Source organism: Geotrypetes seraphini, chromosome 7 (genome assembly GCF_902459505.1).
Source record: "Geotrypetes seraphini chromosome 7, aGeoSer1.1, whole genome shotgun sequence".
Taxonomy (NCBI): domain Eukaryota; kingdom Metazoa; phylum Chordata; class Amphibia; order Gymnophiona; family Dermophiidae; genus Geotrypetes; species Geotrypetes seraphini.
The window spans coordinates 13,492,369-13,510,436 of NC_047090.1; the positions used below are offsets into that span (position 1 = coordinate 13,492,369).

General features: G+C 44.9%; 1 protein-coding gene across 2 annotated transcripts in view; it reads right to left on the bottom strand.

The window, feature by feature from the left end:
• Positions 1-18,068, bottom strand: part of CPM (carboxypeptidase M) — a 40,733-nt gene that overhangs the window by 12,169 nt on the left and 10,496 nt on the right. For both annotated transcript variants that reach the window (XM_033953479.1, XM_033953480.1), the window contains exons 2-4: positions 9,582-9,679; positions 6,988-7,160; positions 4,493-4,677 (exon numbers count right to left, since the gene is read on the bottom strand). In XM_033953479.1, the coding sequence (XP_033809370.1) occupies positions 4,493-4,677; positions 6,988-7,160; positions 9,582-9,679 (456 nt within the window). The remainder of the gene's footprint in view (positions 1-4,492; positions 4,678-6,987; positions 7,161-9,581; positions 9,680-18,068) is intronic.

The following is an 18,068-nucleotide window of genomic DNA, read 5'->3' on the forward strand; positions in this document are numbered from 1 at the left end:
TGGGGAAATAAATAAATCATTTAAACAACAGACATAAAAACATATCCATAGACAGTAAAGAATACATAAGGACTACTGGGATAAAATTACATTTGTTTAAAATAAAAATTAAAAAAAAAAAAAAACCAATTTAAGGAGGAACAACATCAGGAAAGGTATAGATAGGGGAAGAAAGGAAAAAAGATTATCTAATTTAAGAATCAAATGCATCTTTATAAAGGTAACTTTTTAAATTTTTCTAGAGAGGTTTCAGCGCGTAGAAAAATAGGAAGTTTGTTCCAGAGCTGAGGTCCAAAAATAGCTCATAGATGCATATGTGGCACATACATGAAACAATAAAACCCCTGTTCTTCGGGAACTTTGTCAACATAAGAACTGCCATCTCCGGATCAGACCTTCGGTCCATCAAGTCCGGCGATCCGCACACGCGGAGGCCCCGCCAGGTGTACACCTGGCGTAATTTATAGTCCACCATATCTTTATATGCCTCTCTTAAGGAGATATGCATCTAGTTTGCTCTTGAAGCCTAGGACGGTCGATTCCGCAATAATCTCCTCTGGGAGGGCATTCCAGGTGTCAACCACTCTCTGAGTGAAGCAGAACTTCCTGACATTAGTCCTGAACCTGTCCCCCCTTAGCTTCATTCCATGTCCTCTAGTCCGTGTCAAATTGGACAGTGTAAATAATCTTCTCTGCTCTATTTTGTCGATTCCTTTCAGTATTTTGAAGGTCTCGATCATATCCCCACGCATTCTCCTTTTCTCAAGGGAGAACAATCCTAGTGTTATAAGTCTATCCTCATATTCCAGTCTCTCCATACCCTTCACCAGTTTTGTTGCTCGTCTCTGCACCCTCTCCAGCAGTTTTATATCCTTCTTTAGGTAGGGAGACCAATGTTGGACGCAGTATTCCAAGTGTGGTCTGACCATTGCCCTATAAAGCGGCATTATAACTTTCTCCGATCTACTCGAGATTCCTTTCTTTATCATGCCCAACATTCTATTTGCCTTCTTTGCCGCTGCTCCTGCTCCTTCATAATCCCTGATCTTGTAATTTCCGCATAAGTCACAGACTAGAGAATGACATGGGGAAAAATTTTTCCCCGTCCCCGCAGGAACTTATTTTCCCGTCCCATCCCCGCGAGTTCTTTCCGGCCTCTGCCCTATTCCTGCAAGCTCCGTCCTCATCTTCACAAGCTTCAAACACTTTAAAATCATAAGCGTTGAAGACTTGTGCGGTTAAGGCAGAGCTTCCAGGAATGGGACAGGGACAGAGGCAGGGACAAAATTCGCAGGGACGGGACGGGGAAATTGAGTTCCTGCGGGGACAGGGAAAAATTTGTCCCCGTGTCATTCCCTATTACAGACCATTTGTTCCTGATCCTGTAATTCACCTGGAAATTTCCAGATTACAGTATGCCCCCGAAATTCATGGGGGTTCTGTTCCAGGAACCCCCACGAATTTCAAAAAAACACAAATGTCAAAAGGCAGGAGAGGACAGCTGGAGCGCCGGCGGGTGAAGAAAAATCATTCGCAGTCTGCTCTGACCACCTCTTCCTCTAGTAAAGTCGGGCTACACCAATTAGGAGCTGCTTTGACACACAGCTCCTGATTGGTGTAGCTCAGGGATCTCAAAGTCCCTCCTTATGGGCCGCAATCAGGTTTTCAGGATTTCCCAATGAATATGCATTGAAAGCAGTGCATGCACATAGATCTCATGCATATTCATTGGGGAAATCCTGAAAACCCAACTGGATTCCGGCCCTCGAGGACCGGAGTTGCCCATCCCTGACGTAGACACTCTAATCCAGGGGTCTCAAAGTCCCTCCTTGAGGGCTGCAATCCAGTCGGGTTTTCAGGATTTCCCCAATGAATATGCATTGAAAGCAGTGCATGCACATAGATCTCATGCATATTCATTGGGGAAATCCTGAAAACCTGACTGGATTTCGGCCCCCAAGGAGGGACTTTGAGACCCCTGGTGTAGCCCGACTTTACTACAGGAAGAGGCGGTCGGAGTAGACCGCGAATGAGCGAGTCTGCGATTCGCGAACCGCAAATTCGCAGGGGAACACTGCACTTCTTTTGTAATCCGCCTAGAACTGCAAGATTAAGGCGGAATAAAAGTCACTCAAGTACTGTAATGTATATTCTAGTATTCTCAACCCTTATGCGTGTAACCAGTGGTGCAGTAGGGGGGGAGGGGGCGTGGAGGGTGGTCCGCCCTTGGCGCCATCTTCCTCCTCCTCCCCGCCCTTTGTACCTTTTTAACTTTGGCGCCAGCAGCCACCAACTTCCTACCCACGTCAGCTTCGGCACACTCTCCGATGTCACTTCCGGGACCCGCACCTAGGAAGCGACGTCAAGAGAGAACGCTGAAGCCGATATGGGCAGTAAGTTGGGGGCCGCTGGTGCCAAAGAGAAGGGGCGCACATGGCAGGAGGGGAGCAGGGCGCCATTGCCCCATGCAGGGCCGGATTTAGATGAAAAGAGGCCCTAGGCTATTCCACTTATGAGGCCCTTTCATCTCCCATTTTTAAGTTTGTAAATTACATGAGAGATATCGTTACTGTGATATATATCAATATGTTAAATGAAACATGTTGTTATTGGTACTAACCTTTATAAAAAATGTGACACGGATAATAAATAAAAAAAAGTCGAGAACACTTTTTTGGACATTTATTCTCAGCACCATATATAGTACTTGTAACAATAACTAATCAAACATAACACACAACATTGCCCCTTCCTAAGTCCAAAGTGCCCCCAGTGCGTCCTTCCTCACCTCACCCCCCCCCCTCTGATGCCCATCTGCCTCCCATCTCCCTTCCATTGAACACTGCCCCATGCCATCCTGCCTGCCTGTCTTCCATTAAACCCCCCACAACCCCCTCCGATGCCAGCCTGCCTGCCTTCCATCTCCCTTCCACTGAAACCCCCCCCCTCCCCGATGCCAGTCTGGGCCGCCCTGTCCTGACGGATCCACGTTTTGCCTCTCTCCCCGCGGGGCTGGGCTTTGCCCAGCTGTTTCCGGACTGACGTCTTTCCCTCCCCGATCCTCCTCCCAGCGCAAGAAAAAGAAAGGGAGAAGCCGAGTCGGCGCCCCGTTGCGGCAGGAGCCGGTTCCGATCCCGAAGCATAGAATTTCTCCTTATTTTCAGTTCAGTGTTTTAGTGTTCACTGTTTTTAGAATAGTGTAATTTTAATATTGCTAACAATTTGAATGTAGGCCCCTCTTGATCTTGAGGCCCTAGGCTGAAGCCTAGTTAGCCTATAGGAAAATCCGGCCTTGGCCCTGTGCGCCACTCACCTTCGCGACACCACTGCATGTAACGAATGTGCAAATGTCAGTGCCTACGTTGTAGAATTAACCCCCCTCCCACCTCACATGCGAAACCCCCTGAAAGGGCCTTTCACTCTTATCCTGGAACAGGACCCTAATGGTAGTATCACAAAACTACTGCTAGAGGTCGCTGCTGCCATCACTGATCGCAACTGCCTGAGCCCACTAGAGATCCAGGATCATCAAGGCAGACCTGGGGGGCGCCTCCCAGATTGGAGCACCCTTTGAATTAAGGGGGAGGCTCGCTGTCTGTTGGCTGGCCCCTGTGGAAACACCGAGTTGCAGCTTTGCAGTCCAATGCTTCTGGGATGTTAAAAATCACGCAAGGTCACAAGGTTGATTGCAGGATACAGGACGGGAATCGATAACCTGCAGTACTCAACCGCTGCCGACTGCTGAATCCCTCAGCATATTAAGGCCCTCTTTTACTGAGGTTTCTACCGCAGCCCAGAGCACGAAATGTTCTCACGCTCATAGGAATTCTATCAGCGTTGGTGCATTTAGCGCTCTAGGCTGCGGTAGAAACCTCTACCGCGGCTTAGTAAAAAGGGGGGAGGGGGGTTAGTTATTATTTAATTTTTAAAAATCCCCCCCCCCCCGGAACATGATGGTGCCAGCTAGAGAATGACACGGTGACAAATTTCATCACCGTCCCCGTCCCCGCGGATAACCGCGGGAAATAATCCCATGTCATTTTCTAGTGTCCATTTCAACCTCGGTCCTTCTACACCAGCATTCTTCAAAGCAAAGCTTGAGGGTCAGTGGTTGTGGCCATTCATACTCTGATTCTTATGGGAGCCAAGGATAATGAAGCCATTGTGACATCACTGATGTGATTGGCTCTTAGGCACTGGTGGAATGAGGCATTATGACATCACAATATCTGCTCTGGATACCAGAGACTGTCATTCTGTAGTGTCTGTTTCAACCTCGGTCCTTCTACACCAGCATTCTTCAAAGCAAAGCTTGCGGGTCAGTGGTTGTGGCCATTCATACTCTGATTCTTCCCTCTCTCCTTAAAGAATGACATGAAGATTGTTTACCGCGGTTATCCGCGGGGACGGGAACGGTGAAGAATTCTGTCACCGTGTCATTCTCTAGTGCCAGCTCCCCAGACAGAGTTAGCCTGATCTCTGGTCTCCTCACCTGAATTGCTGTTATCATAGGGGAAACTTGCCACCATTGCACCTCCGTGGAAATTTGCAGAGAGCACAAAGTTTTCGTTTTGCATCCAGTCCATCACTGCTTGAGTTTCCGGCTGAATTTCAGCAGTGTTAGCTTCAAAAGCATCGGGGAAATTCCTGTTTAGGTCAAACATGTTCTTGTTGAACCTGTAGAAAAACACAGAGGCATCGTTATTATATTGTACGTGGCCGACATACATCAACACACCCGGCGAGTCTGGCAATCAATCATAACTGGCCAGCAAACAGTTCCGACCCCATTCTGACTGCTGGACCTGGAAAAGCATCTTCCTGTAGTCACTAAACCCTCTTCAGTCAGCAGATACCATCCACATAAGGACACTATCTGTGGGAAACCATCTCCATGTCATTCTTTAAGGAGAGAGAGAAGAATCAGAGTATGAATGGGCCCAGCCACTGACCCTCAAGTCCTGCATTGAAGAATGCTGGTGCAGATGGACTGAGGTTGAGTTAGACACTAAAGAATGGCACTGGATAGTTAGGACAAAAGACCATAAACGTTGCCATACTGGGACAGACCGAAGCTGAGTTTCCAAAAGAAGCCAATTCAGGTTACAAATGCCTTCCAGAAACCCAAAGAGAAGCAACATTCTAGAGCTCAGACTGTGATGTCATATTGCCTCATTCCACCAACGGGTACCTAAATGGGCCTCCGCGTGTGCGGATCGCCGGACTAGATGGACCTAGATCTGATCTGGCGAAGGCGTTTCTTATGTTCTTATGTTCATTATCCTATACTTGGCTCACATAAAAATCAGAGTATGAATTGGCAGAGTCACTGACCCTCACGCCTTGCATCAAAGAATGCTGGTGTAGAAGGACCGAGGTTGAGATAGACACTAAAGAATGACATGGGATGGTTTCCAGCCAATGACCCTCAAGCCTTGCATTGACGAATGCTGGTGTAGAAGGACCGAGGTTGAGATAGACACTAAAGAATGACATGGGATGGTTTCCCAAGAGGACAGAGACAGTGACAAATTCTGTCACCATGTCATGCTCTAAGTGGGCACCACAACAAAGAAAGTTGGAAGACCAGACGGGATTGGTGCTGGGGCTGATCCTGTTCAATATGTTTGTGAGTGACATTGCTGAAGGGTTAGAAGGAAAGGTTTGCCTTTTTGCTGATGATACCAAGATTTGTAACAGAGTAGACACCGAAGAGGGAGTGGAAAATATGAAAAAGGATCTGCAAAAGTTAGAGGAATGGTCTAATGCCTGGCAACTAAAATTCAATGTAATGAAATGCAGAGTAATGCATCTGGGGATTAATAATCAGAAGGAGCCGTATATGTTGGGAGGTGAGAGACTGATATGCACGGATGGGGAGAGGGACCCTGGGGTGATAGTGTCCGAAGATCTAAAGGCGAAAAAACAGTGTGACGAGGCAGTGGCTGCTGCCAGAAGGATGCTGGGCTGTATAAAGAGAGGCGTAGTCAGTAGAAGGAAGAAGGTGTTGATGCCCCTGTACAGGTCATTGGTGAGGCCCCACTTGGAGTATTGTGTTCAGTTTTGGAGACCGTATCTGGCGAAAGATGTAAGAAGACTTGAGGCGGTCCAGAGGAGGGCGGCGAAAATGATAGGAGGCTTGCGCCAGAAGACGTATGAGGAGAGACTGGAAGCCCTGAATATGTATACCCTAGAGGAAAGGAGAGACAGGGGAGATATGATTCAGACGTTCAAATACTTGAAAGGTATTAACGTAGAACAAAATCTTTTCCAGAGAAAGGAAAATGGTAAAACCAGAGGACATAATTTGAGGTTGAGGGGTGGTAGATTCAGGGGCAATGTTAGGAAATTCTACTTTGCGGAGAGGGTGGTGGATGCCTGGAATGCGCTCCCGAGAGAGGTGGTGGAGAGTAAAACTGTGACTGAGTTCAAAGAAGTGTGGGATGAACACAGAGGATCTAGAATCAGAAAATAATAGTAAATATTGAGGCCAGTGCTGGGCAGACTTGCATGGTCTGTGTCTGTAAATGGTCGTTTGGTGGAGGATGGGCTGGGGAGGGCTTCAATGGCTGGGAGGGTGTGGATGGACTGAATTGAGCTTTGACGGAGCCTTTAGCAATTGGAGCCCAAGCAGAGTACCGGGTAGAGCTTTGGATTCTTGCCTAAAAATAGCTAAGAATAAAAAAATTTAAATTGAATCAGGTTGGGCAAATTGGATGGACCATTCGGGTCTTTATCTGCCGTCATCTAATATGTTACTATGGTCTGACATTAAGACATAAGGGGAGCAGACCCTCTCAATATTTCAGAAATGCCATCAAAGCATGAACTATATTCCAGACACCAGAAGTCCTTTTTAAACCTGATAATGTTTCTAGTACTGTTATGTTACTTTCCCTCTTCTCCAGTGGATAAAAGGGTCACTTGGAAATCCTTTTTTTCTTTTTAATTATTTTTATCTTTTTAAAGATACATTTCCTCCCTTACCTTCCATTTGAGAACATACAGTTGGGGGGGTCACTGGCTTCAAAGCCATCTGGATTCATGGAAGGCAGAATGTGAATCCGGGTGGAGTTGATGATCTGTTCAATCTCAGAATTTTTCCCATACTCCGTCACCAAATACTCTATCAAATGAAGTAACATCTCTCTGGCAACCACCTGCAAGACCCATGACAAGAGGCAAAACAGTTTGGAGTGACAGAGCTGGTGCAAGTGTACTGAGCACCCCGGGCAAACTTCAGTCAAACACCAATTTCCACACACACACACACATAAAATTAACGTTCAGGCCTGAATCTTCCCTTCAAGCTTTTGATAATTAAATTTGACAGCCAGGACCATCACATAAAAGTCCCATAAAAAAATGGGAGATGCCAACGGTTCTTTGAGTTTTCAGAATTTGGGTCGCTTCTCAATATTTAAAATTTCCTGCTCCAGTGTTAATTATATACTGTGTTTCCCCGAGAATAAGACCTACCCCGAAAATAAGCCCTAGCATGATTTTCAGGGTAGGTCTTAATATAAGCTCTACCCCCGAAAATAAGCCCTAGTCACCGGCAGTGCTCCGCCCCTCCCTCCGACCACGAGACCAAGAAATGTACCTTATAACAAACCGGCATCATCAGCAATGCGGCAGAGCTTGCTGCTGATTTGTTATAAGGTACATTTCTTTCTGTCTCATGGTCGAAGGGAGAGATGGGTCAGCGGGGGGATAAAAAGATGCTACACGGGGGGATGGGAGGAAGGGAGGGATAGAAGCTGCATGGGATGGGAAGGAGGAATATAAGTTGCAAGGGTTCTGCTGCACAAGGGATGGGAGGGAGGGATAGAAAGATACCACACAAGGGGATGGGTGAGAGGGGAGGAAAGATGTTGCACATGTGGGGGAGAGAAAGGAAATAGGAAGAATTGGGGTGGAGGAGAGGAAGGGAGAGATGATCATTGTACACTAAAAAAAATAAGACATCCCCGAAAATAAGACCTAGTGCCTTTTTTGGGCCCAAAATTAATATAAGACAGTGTCTTATTTTTGGGGAAATACGGTAGTAAAACGTTAACAGGAGTAGAAATACCATAGAGTCCATTAGATTCCAGCAATTAAATGAACGGAGGCCACTGTCGCGTGACGAAGGATCGCAGCTACGTAGCAATAAAAATCAAAAAACAAAAGCAAAACCACCACCACACATTCTAAGAACATAACAGCAGAATAATACATGCCCTAGAGCAGTGGTTTCCAACCCTGTCCTGGAGGTCCACCAGCCAGTCAGGTTTTCGGGACAGCCTTAATGAATATGCATAAGAGAGATTTGCATATAATAGAGGTGACAGGCACGCAAATCTGCCCCGTGCATATTCATTAGAGTTATCGTGAAAACCTAACTGGCTGGTGGTCCTCCAGGACAGGGCTGGGAAACACTGCCCCTAGAGGAGTATACAACTAATACTTTTCATTATGAACGAGAATTTAAAATAAAATAAAGAATGCTGAGGGGAGTAAAGCTTGGGAAGACCAGTAGTTTGGAAAGGAAGACTTAGGTCCATGAAAATACACCAGAGACCTAAAATAATAAAACCAAAAAACAGCAGGGCATGTCCTCCAGTCTAAAGTAAGCCCATTTAAAATGCCCAATGTGTGCTAGTCATCTGAACATGTGTGTGTGTTGAGAGCTCTCTGGGACTAAGTACCATGTGGTGTCTGGACCAGTACCCCAGTGTACAGCCCTACAGCTCATGTGGAAGGTTTTTTTTCTTAGATATAAGAAGCCAAAATTAGCTTGTGAAGCTCTGTTCCAGATCTAATGTCTCCTTGAGTCAGAGCCGATTCCTGGCATACACGCAAAAAGGGGGAAACCCCCCCCCCACCTCCGTGCTTTTCTTGGCACAATACAAGAGTGATTTACCATTAGCATCTCCAAAGACACGGAAGGTTAAGTGACTTGGCAGCTCTGTTACAAGAAGCAAAATGCAAGCTAAATGGGTCAGTCAGAAGGCCCCGCCCAATCCCTTTCCAACCCTTCGGACTAGGTATGATGGCCCAAATACCACTTAAATCAGTGGTCTCAAACACGCGGCCCACCAGGTACTATTTTGAGGCCCTCGGTATGTTTATCATAATCACAAAAGTAAAATAATACAATTTCTTGATCACATGTCTCTTTAGCTATAAACTACAATATTATTAAGACTTAGCCAAAAGCAAAGATTTATAAACTATAAAGAGTTTTACCTCATGCAAAATTGTCATTTCTTTAATAAGACATTAACTATTTTTTTCTGAGGCTCTCCAAGTATCTACAAATCCAAAATGTGGCCCTGCAAAGGGTTTGAGTTTGAGACCAGACTTAAATGGACTTCAACGATATGTAACTGATCTCCCCTTCGCTCTGTAGGCACTTGGGCTGCTAATGGAATTCTGAAAGAGAGCCCAAATGCTCCTTTTTAATCTAGAATAGGTAATTACGCCCAGAACAAGGAACATTAAGCCCTTCAGCATTAAAACATAATGAAAAATTTCCAATGAATCTGCTCCAGTCTAGGTGGGTGGAAATGGTCCTTTAAAATGTAAAAACAACCTACCTCATCTCCGTGCATATTGGCAACATATTTAAACTCCGGGATCCCAATGGTATGTTTGGTCGGAAACCTTCCAAGAACAAGGACCCACAGGTCTCTACCTTAAAAAAAAAAAAAAAGGGGTCATTACAACGGGTTTCCAGCCAACTTTCCAATTCCAACCAGGAAACTAAACTTGTGAGCCACTTGTGAGAAACTAAACTTGTGAGTTTCCCCGAGAATAAGACCTACCCCGAAAACGAGCCTGCTTCCCTGCAAACGGAGCGTCCGGGTTCCCCCCCCCCCCCGCTCCTTTGCGTTTTCAGTTCAGCTGAATGAAGGGCTAATCCTGCTATTACGGTGTTTTACATGTGATACTTTGAAGATGAAGGAGGAGGAATAGGGAAATTCTCTCTAATTTTTTTGTCTCTCAAATATTTTAGTGAAATTTAAAAGAAATCATTACAAACTGAAGCACAGAACAAAATAATATTAATACTAATACAGTCGAAATACTGTATATAAGTAAGTAAGGGCTCCTTTTACTAAGGTCTGCTGATTTAGCACGTTAGACAACTTAGCGCATGGTAAAGATCAGCGTGCTAAGGGCTCCTTTTATTAAGCTGCTTTAGGGCATTAACGCGCGGAATAGCGCACTAGACGCTAATGCCAGCATTGAGCTGGCGTTAGTTCTAGCCGCGTAGCTAGCGCGCCCAAAGCTGCTGCCTGCGCTAAAAACGCCTTAGTAAAAGGAGCCCTAAATGCTAAGGCGCCCCTTATATTCTATCGGTGCCTTAAAACGCGCTAATCTTTAGCGCACGCTACATCGGTTAGTACGCCTTAGTAAAAGGACCCCTTAGAAAATAATTAAACAAGTATTCGGGGGGGGGGGGTCGTAACTCAATGCACCTTCTATTAAACTGCGCTAGTAGATTTTAGCGCAGAGAGCCGCGCTGAATGGCCCGCGCCGCTCCCGATGCTCATAGGAACTCTATGAGCGTCGGGAGCAGCGCGGCTCCCCGCGTTAGAAACTGCGAGCACAATTTAATAGAAGAGGCCCTTAATTGCAGATATTTTCTCCTGTTTGCTATACAATCATATCATTTTCCACCATCTAATATAATAAAATGCTAGGCCGCGCATGCGCAGAAGAAAGACACAGGGGCAGGTGCACAGGGAACTGGTGTGGGGGGAGGGAAATAGAGGGGGAGGGAATGCTGCTTTTGACAGACAGACAGAGGGAGGAAGGGAGACAGAAAGAAAAGAAGAAAGACACAGGGCCAGGGACATATACAGAAAGACAAACAAAGGGGGCCAGGGACAGAGACAGACAGAAAGAAAGACAGCGGGAGTCGGGTCAGGAGGGGTGCGGGATGGTAGTGGACAGCCAAGGAAAAAGAAAGACAGAAATACAGAAAGCGGCTAAGGAGAGAGAGAGAAAGAAATAAAGACAGACACACACACATATATTCTAGCACCCGTTAATGTAACGGGCTATAAGACTAGTATATTATAATCCAATTTAGAAAAATCCATCCAATTAGATAAAATTGTTTGAATTGTTTTTAATATTAAGTTCTTCAGTAATTGTATTTTAATGGCATTTAATGTAGATTTAAGACCTTATTCCCCCCAGAAAATTATCAAAAAAGTTAACGGTTCTGTTATACAAAGTAAATTTGACCAAACCTTTATTCCCTCTATTTTAAATATCTCATCAGAGGCCAAAGCAGAAAACTACTGCGAGTCTGATCACACACAGGACTGAGCAATACAGCAAAGAGTCGAGCACAGAGAGAATGACACAGGGATACACTTTGTCCCCAACCCTGCTCCATCTCAGTCCCCATCCCCGTGAGCTCTGTCCCTGACCCATCCCCACGGACTCTGTCCTCATTTGCACAAGCCTCAAACATGATTTTATATTTATGTATAAAAAGAAACAATTTTCTATACAACTGTTTAGAAATCACAAATCGAGCCTTCCATTTTGATCTAGTTTTGGCACAGCCAAACCTATGTTTTTACATTATCTGGGAAGGTAACTGGGTTGTCTTGCAGATATGGGTGTATAAGGGGCTGATTCTGTAACAGAGAAAGACATGGGGCCAAATTTTTACCCATCCCCGCGGGAACTCATTTTCCCCGTCCTGGCGCGTTCTTTTCTTGTCCCTGCCCCATTCCTGCAAGCTCTGTCCTCGTCTGCACAAGCCTCAAACACTTTTAACATCATAAGTGTTAAGGCAGAGCTTAAAGGAATGGAGGAGGGGCAGCGACAAAACTTGCAGGAACGGGACAGCAAACTTGAGTTCCTGCAGGGTCTGGGAAAATTTGACCCCGTGTCATTCTCTACACTGCCTCCCTCTAGAAATCAAAATGTACTAAAAGCAAGCCAAGTGTAGGAGAATCACACCATTGTGACATCACTGATGAGGTTGGCTCTTATTGGTGGAATGAGGCATTATGACGTCACAATACCAGCTCTGCTTATCAGAGGCTGAAACTTTTCACACTATTTAGTCAATTTTCAATACTGTTCTCCCAAGTTGAGAATGACACAGGGACAGATTTTTCCCCATCCCCACAGGAACTCATTTTCACATCCCATCCTGGAGAGTTCTTTTCCTGTCCCTCCCCCATTCCTGCAAGCGCCGTCCTCATCTGCACATGCCTCAAACACTTTTAACATCATAAGTGTTCGAGGCTTGAGCGGTTAAGGCAGAGCTTACAGGAATGGGACAGGGATGGTTCGGGGAAATTGAGTTCTTGTGGGGGTTGGGGACAAATTTGTCCCCGTGTCATTCTCTAAGGCACCTAGAAAAATGGTCCCTGCCGCTTGTCAATCACTGAGCCATTTCCAGAATTGGGGATACTGGCGCCTAGCAAGGACCGTACATTTCCGGCACCTAGGGTCCTTACAGAATCGCAGCCAGCTAAGCTAACTGATGTCACCATATCTCTGAACATTTTCTGTTTAAGCTCTTTATTGTTTCAGATGGGGCAACCAGAGATTGAAACAAGATCCAAAGTGAAGCCACACCATGGATTGATAGAGATTACAATGCATCTATTTTATTCCCAATATTCACTTTGCTTTTTTAACTGCCGACACACACCGAGTTAACCCTTTCAGGACCAAGGGACATATTTGTCCCATAACTTTAAAATCCTATAAATTTTGATTGGGATAGTCTACAGTTCTAAATTTGATATGTACGGATTCCATAGGATACTGCCTTTATGTAAACAAACTGGTTCCGACATTCATTCATTAGCGTCGTTGCCAGATTGACGAGAAGATTCACTTGCCACACTGTCCATAAGCCAGAAGTGTGATTTTTTTTTAAAAAAAATAATGATATTTCACAAAAAAAATCAATTTTTTGGCATCTGCAAGCCCTTTTTACCATAAAAATGTCGTCAAAACCACAAAAATTGGCCTACGATCCTTATGGTCCTGAAAGGGTTAAGGATTCCAATACATTGTCCACAGTGATCCTGAAGTCCTTTTTCCAAGCACTGGTTCCAATTTTGTGTACCTATAATTAATATGCTACTCTCTAGGCATCACTTTACTCTTGTCCACATTAAAGGACAGATACATTTTGTGTCCCCGTCTCACCATTTCCCTCTGCAAGGCCTCAAAAGCTTCTCACAATTCAAGGTTTTGATTACGTGTCATTTATAAGAGCACATGTATACTTATTCATATACATTTGATATCTGAGAAAGACCTTCTCAGTGGTTTACAAAAACTCAATAACCACCAAAAAGCAAACACAGAATTTAACTCAAATCTCGATGTCTAAATTCTGTGTGACCTTCAAGGAACAAAGTCCCTAACCACGAGATTCTTCCCCTGGGCACTCCACTGTTTATCTTTCTCCAGTGAGGAAATTAACCATGTCGTCCCGAGGGAGGACCGAGAACAGAATTTATAAGTATTACTTTGCTGGGAAATTATGACAATGCTTGAGAGAAGAGAGATTGCAGCTAAAAAGGATTGGTTTGTGCTTAATTGCCTTAAAAAGAAAACAAGCCTGGGTAGTAATCTCTCGGTGAGGTTTTGTGACTCCTTTAAGTTGAGAAGGAAGACATAGGTGGGGAGCCTCGAGCTGTTTGTGGAAATAATGTACTGTTACACCGATTCCCATCAACAGGGCTGTGAAAATTTGTGTTTCTCCACTATAAGCAAGAATCTTGGAGAAGCTTCACATAACGTGAAGGGATGCGTGAAACACATTGTACTCTGGTACGCACAGTGCATCCGCTGATATCAGTTTAGAGCGACTCCAAAGCAGCTGAAACACACTTCTAAAGTTTTTTGAAAGCTTCTATACAGCTACTAATGACTGAGGGGTCAATTCAGGGCGTCATGAGCTTCTGCAATGGTGTTACACTACATGAGATTCCGTAATTGTGATATAATATAGAATTAGCATGTTTCTGTGATGGTTTAAAGACAGATCAATACAGTTTGGGGGTTTTATGTTTTGCTTTTGACCAAGTGTACATATAGAATACTCTCCTCCCAACACATTTATATACATCGTATTTATACCCTATCTCCACTCTATATGTACATTAAATTCATACTAAGTATACACTCATCTTGAGTTTCTATACCAGTGTCTGCCAAATTTTTTTAACTGCAAACGGAGCAAATGTTTTTTTTTGCGGCGCATTATAAATGAAATTATAAAACCAACAAAAAATTCCAGCTGTGAGATTTGTGTACTGCAGGAACAGCAGTGTGTGTGTGTGTGTGAGAGACAGACCGGCAAAATTCAGCACTGAGAGTCACATCTTAGACTTTGAATCCAGCTGCAGCAAAGGGAAGTCCCGTGAACTGTACTGACCTATCAATCGACCGGGTTCCCGATTGTGAGGGGCAGATATGACAGACATGGTGAAGTTTTTATATATATATACTAGTCTTATAGCCCGTTACATTAACTGGTGCTAGAATATGTGTGTGTCTGTCTGTCTTTATTTCTTTCTCTCTCTCTCCTTAGCCGCTTTAATTATTTCTGTCTTTCTTTTTCCTCGGCTGTCCACTCATTCTCCCTTTTACCTTCCCTGTGTCCACCACCACCCCTTCAATGCTCCCCTTATCCAGCAGCAGCCCTTCTCCCTTTTTTAATCTCCCCCCTGTCCAGCAGCACCTCTTTCTTGTCCTCCTGTCCAGCAATAGGCCTCCCCTCCTTTTTCTCCCCCCGTCTCTTCCCCTGTCCATCAGCACCTCTTTCCTGCTCCCCCGTCCAGCAGTAGGCCTTCCTTCCTTTTTCTCCCCCCCCCGTCTGTTCCCCTGTCCAGCAGCACCCCTTACCTCGCGTCTGACCTCCGCCAACAGCCTCCGCGACCTGCAGCCGCCAACAGCCGCTGCGGCCTGCAGGTGCCGACAGCCGCCGCAGCCTGTAGACGCCAAGAGCCTCCACGGCCGACAGCCTCCGCGCCGCCTGAAGCCGTCAAAACTGTAAGCCGCGCATGTGCAGTCCTACCTGCAGGGACCTACAGCGCTCAGAAAATGGGAGCACGCAGGTAAGAGTGCGCATGCGCGGCTTAGGGTTTTATTATATTAGATTCTGTTTCCGTTTCATCTGGTGTTTATGCAATAAAATATCATATTACTCTAATGCTTTCTTTGGATGTTACACCCTTGTTAGATAGCTATGTGACATTACACACAGAAAGGTCAAAGTGAGAGACTGTGGAAGGATGTGTCCCTGAGGCTTTCAACAGAACACTATCTGTTCCCATTACTCTGCTTTAAATAATGCATTTCCTGCCCACTTTAGGGTTCACACACATCTCAAGTGATGGTTCCTTTGCCAAAAATCAAATCTCCTTTTGAAAAGGAGCTTCTCTTAAACCTCTAAGTCTTCTCATGTTTATTTGTTGCCCAAATCCTTCAATCCACGTGCTCGGAGAACCGCAGCCAAGCATGTAAAAACGCCAAAACAAAAAAGGAGCACCGAAGAAATAAATTTTAGTGACATTTTAGCAAACGACTTCCAAGACGAAATAAATAAAATGACAGGCAGAGTTTTATTAGACGAGGATAAATTGAATTATATAGAGCAGCGTATCCCACACTGTGCACTGCCTGAGACTACAGGTGTGATAAGCAGTGCTTGCATTGTGACATCATAATGCCTCATTCCACCAATAAGAGCCAACCTCATCAGTGATGTCACAATGGCTTGGCTCACTTTTGCTACATTTTGATTTCTAGAGTGGTGCAGTGGTTAAAGCTAGACGCCAAGGAGACGCCAAGGAGAGGCGCCGACTGACTGCCTACAGAACGTGTCTCTCGCAGCGCCCATGCTTCTCCAACTCTCTGTGCATCTTCCCTTCTTCCAGCACCCCCCTCCCCCCACACTGGTGGCTCAGAGCCCGACTGGAGGGCCTTCTTCGCACATGCGCAGACTTTGACGCATGAGATTGTAGGTGACACATTTGAATATGTGACAGAAAAGCATATTATTCAATTATTGAAAAGGTTAGCTAAAAACTGAGCATTTGACTCTTGTCCATCATATTTGTTGAGGACAATGCCACTAAATCTTGTGAACTGGTTAACACAATTTGTTAATATTACAAATGGGTTGCTACTGTAAAAATATTTCTGCGATCCTTTGTACTTTTGAGAACCAAAGCGGTCTTCTTTTCCTCTTACTTTTACTTATTTGCCTCACAAAAAGGTTTGTCGCCCTTACCATCGCTTCCTTCAGTTTTGCCCACTGCATTTCCACTCCTTCCAGACGTTCCCATCCAGACAATAATTCCTTGCCGTAAACCCCCCATCCAAACAAAGTTAGTTTTTAAGTCTAGAACCTTTGCTTTTGAATAAGCCCTCTCTATACCCATCTGAATATTAAACCGTACCATGCAGTGATCACTGGATGCCATTGTAACATCAGAAACACTTTCCCCGTTTGTAAGCACTAAGTCCAGTATGACCCCCATCCCACGTGGGTTCCATTACCACCTGCTGGAACAGTTCTTGTAGAGAATCTAGAATCTCCCTACTTCTAGAAGACCCCGCAATAGGGATACCACAATCAACATCCGTCATGTTAAAACCACACTTCCCCCTTTTTTAGATATACAGTTTTCTGAATGTCTACTATTAACGTTCAGAATTTAAGAAGTTGGTTGCTTGGGCTGAGAACTTTTCAGCACCCCCTTATATGTGCTCCCCTTAACGTAGGGTTCTTGCTGAAATCCGCTCTGAATCTGAATTGAAAAATAGGGGAATATAAGTCAATTTAACATGGTAATTATTTCCCAGATCCATCCAAAGCTTCCCTATCAAGGACCTCCAGAAAGGTCAAAGAGTTTATCTGCAGGGACTGTGTGGCTTTTCGATACTTAACATATTTCACCTGATAAAAAGTCAACAGTCTGAGAGAAAATAAAATATATGACCACTTGAAAAGTGAACGGGCCTGGTGTGCAGGGAAACAGTCTCTGGAGACCTTAAGATAAGGTTATCTACAGGACAAGGCCTCCAACTCCTCCTGCTGAAAAGGACAAAGTGGTATCTACGGCTTCCCTCACACAGGGAGGATGAGCCGATTTGTTCCGTCTCTACTTGCTGGGAGGAGGGCAAATCGAATTAGCTCGGACTGGAATGCAGGGACAAATAGGAAGAGAAAAAAAAAGTTATACATTTCCTTAGTGACACAGTAAATGCCGGCAGATACAGACCCAAATGGTCCATTCAGTCGGCCCAACCGTACACTCGCTATAAATTAATGATTTCAAAATAGTGGGAAGTCAAGGATCTACAAACTTTAAGTGAAGGGCCACCTCTTGACATTTTCAATCCCTGAAAGGGCTGAGGGGCGGCAGTTTTAAGAGGCACGTGGGATAATGGTTACTGCGGATGGACAGACTGGATGGGCCATTTGGCCTTTATCTGCCATCGTGTTTCTCCGTTTATGTTTCCATGTTTTTATAAGAACATAAGAACTGCCATCACCGGATCAGACCCTGGGTCCATCAAGTCCGGTGATCCGCTCACGCGGAGGCCCAGCAGGTGCAACCTGGCGAAAACTTAGTCACCGGTATCCCTCTATTTGCCTTCCGAGGAGATGTGCATCTAACTTGCCCTTAAATCCTAGAATGGTGGGTTCCGCAGCAATCTCCGCCGGGAAAGTGTTCCAGGTGTCCACCACCCCCTCAGTTTCAGTCCATGACCTCTTGTCCTAGTCACATTTGACATCGTAAATACTCTCACTTCCTTCACAGCTAGGCAGAAATGTTGTTATGAGGATAACAATAGAACAATATAAGGTGTTTTACATCCTTCTGCTCTCTCTCAGGATGGCAGAGATAATCTAGATATGTGCCTAGGGCCAAAATATTAGATTAAAAACTCACTGAAGCAAGGATCTACCTATTGTACCCAAAGTACAGTTTCTTTGAGCTACAGTTTGAAGAGACATGCCATTAAAGTCAATTTCTGACATCAAGACAAAGCGTTTGAACATACAATACCTAGGT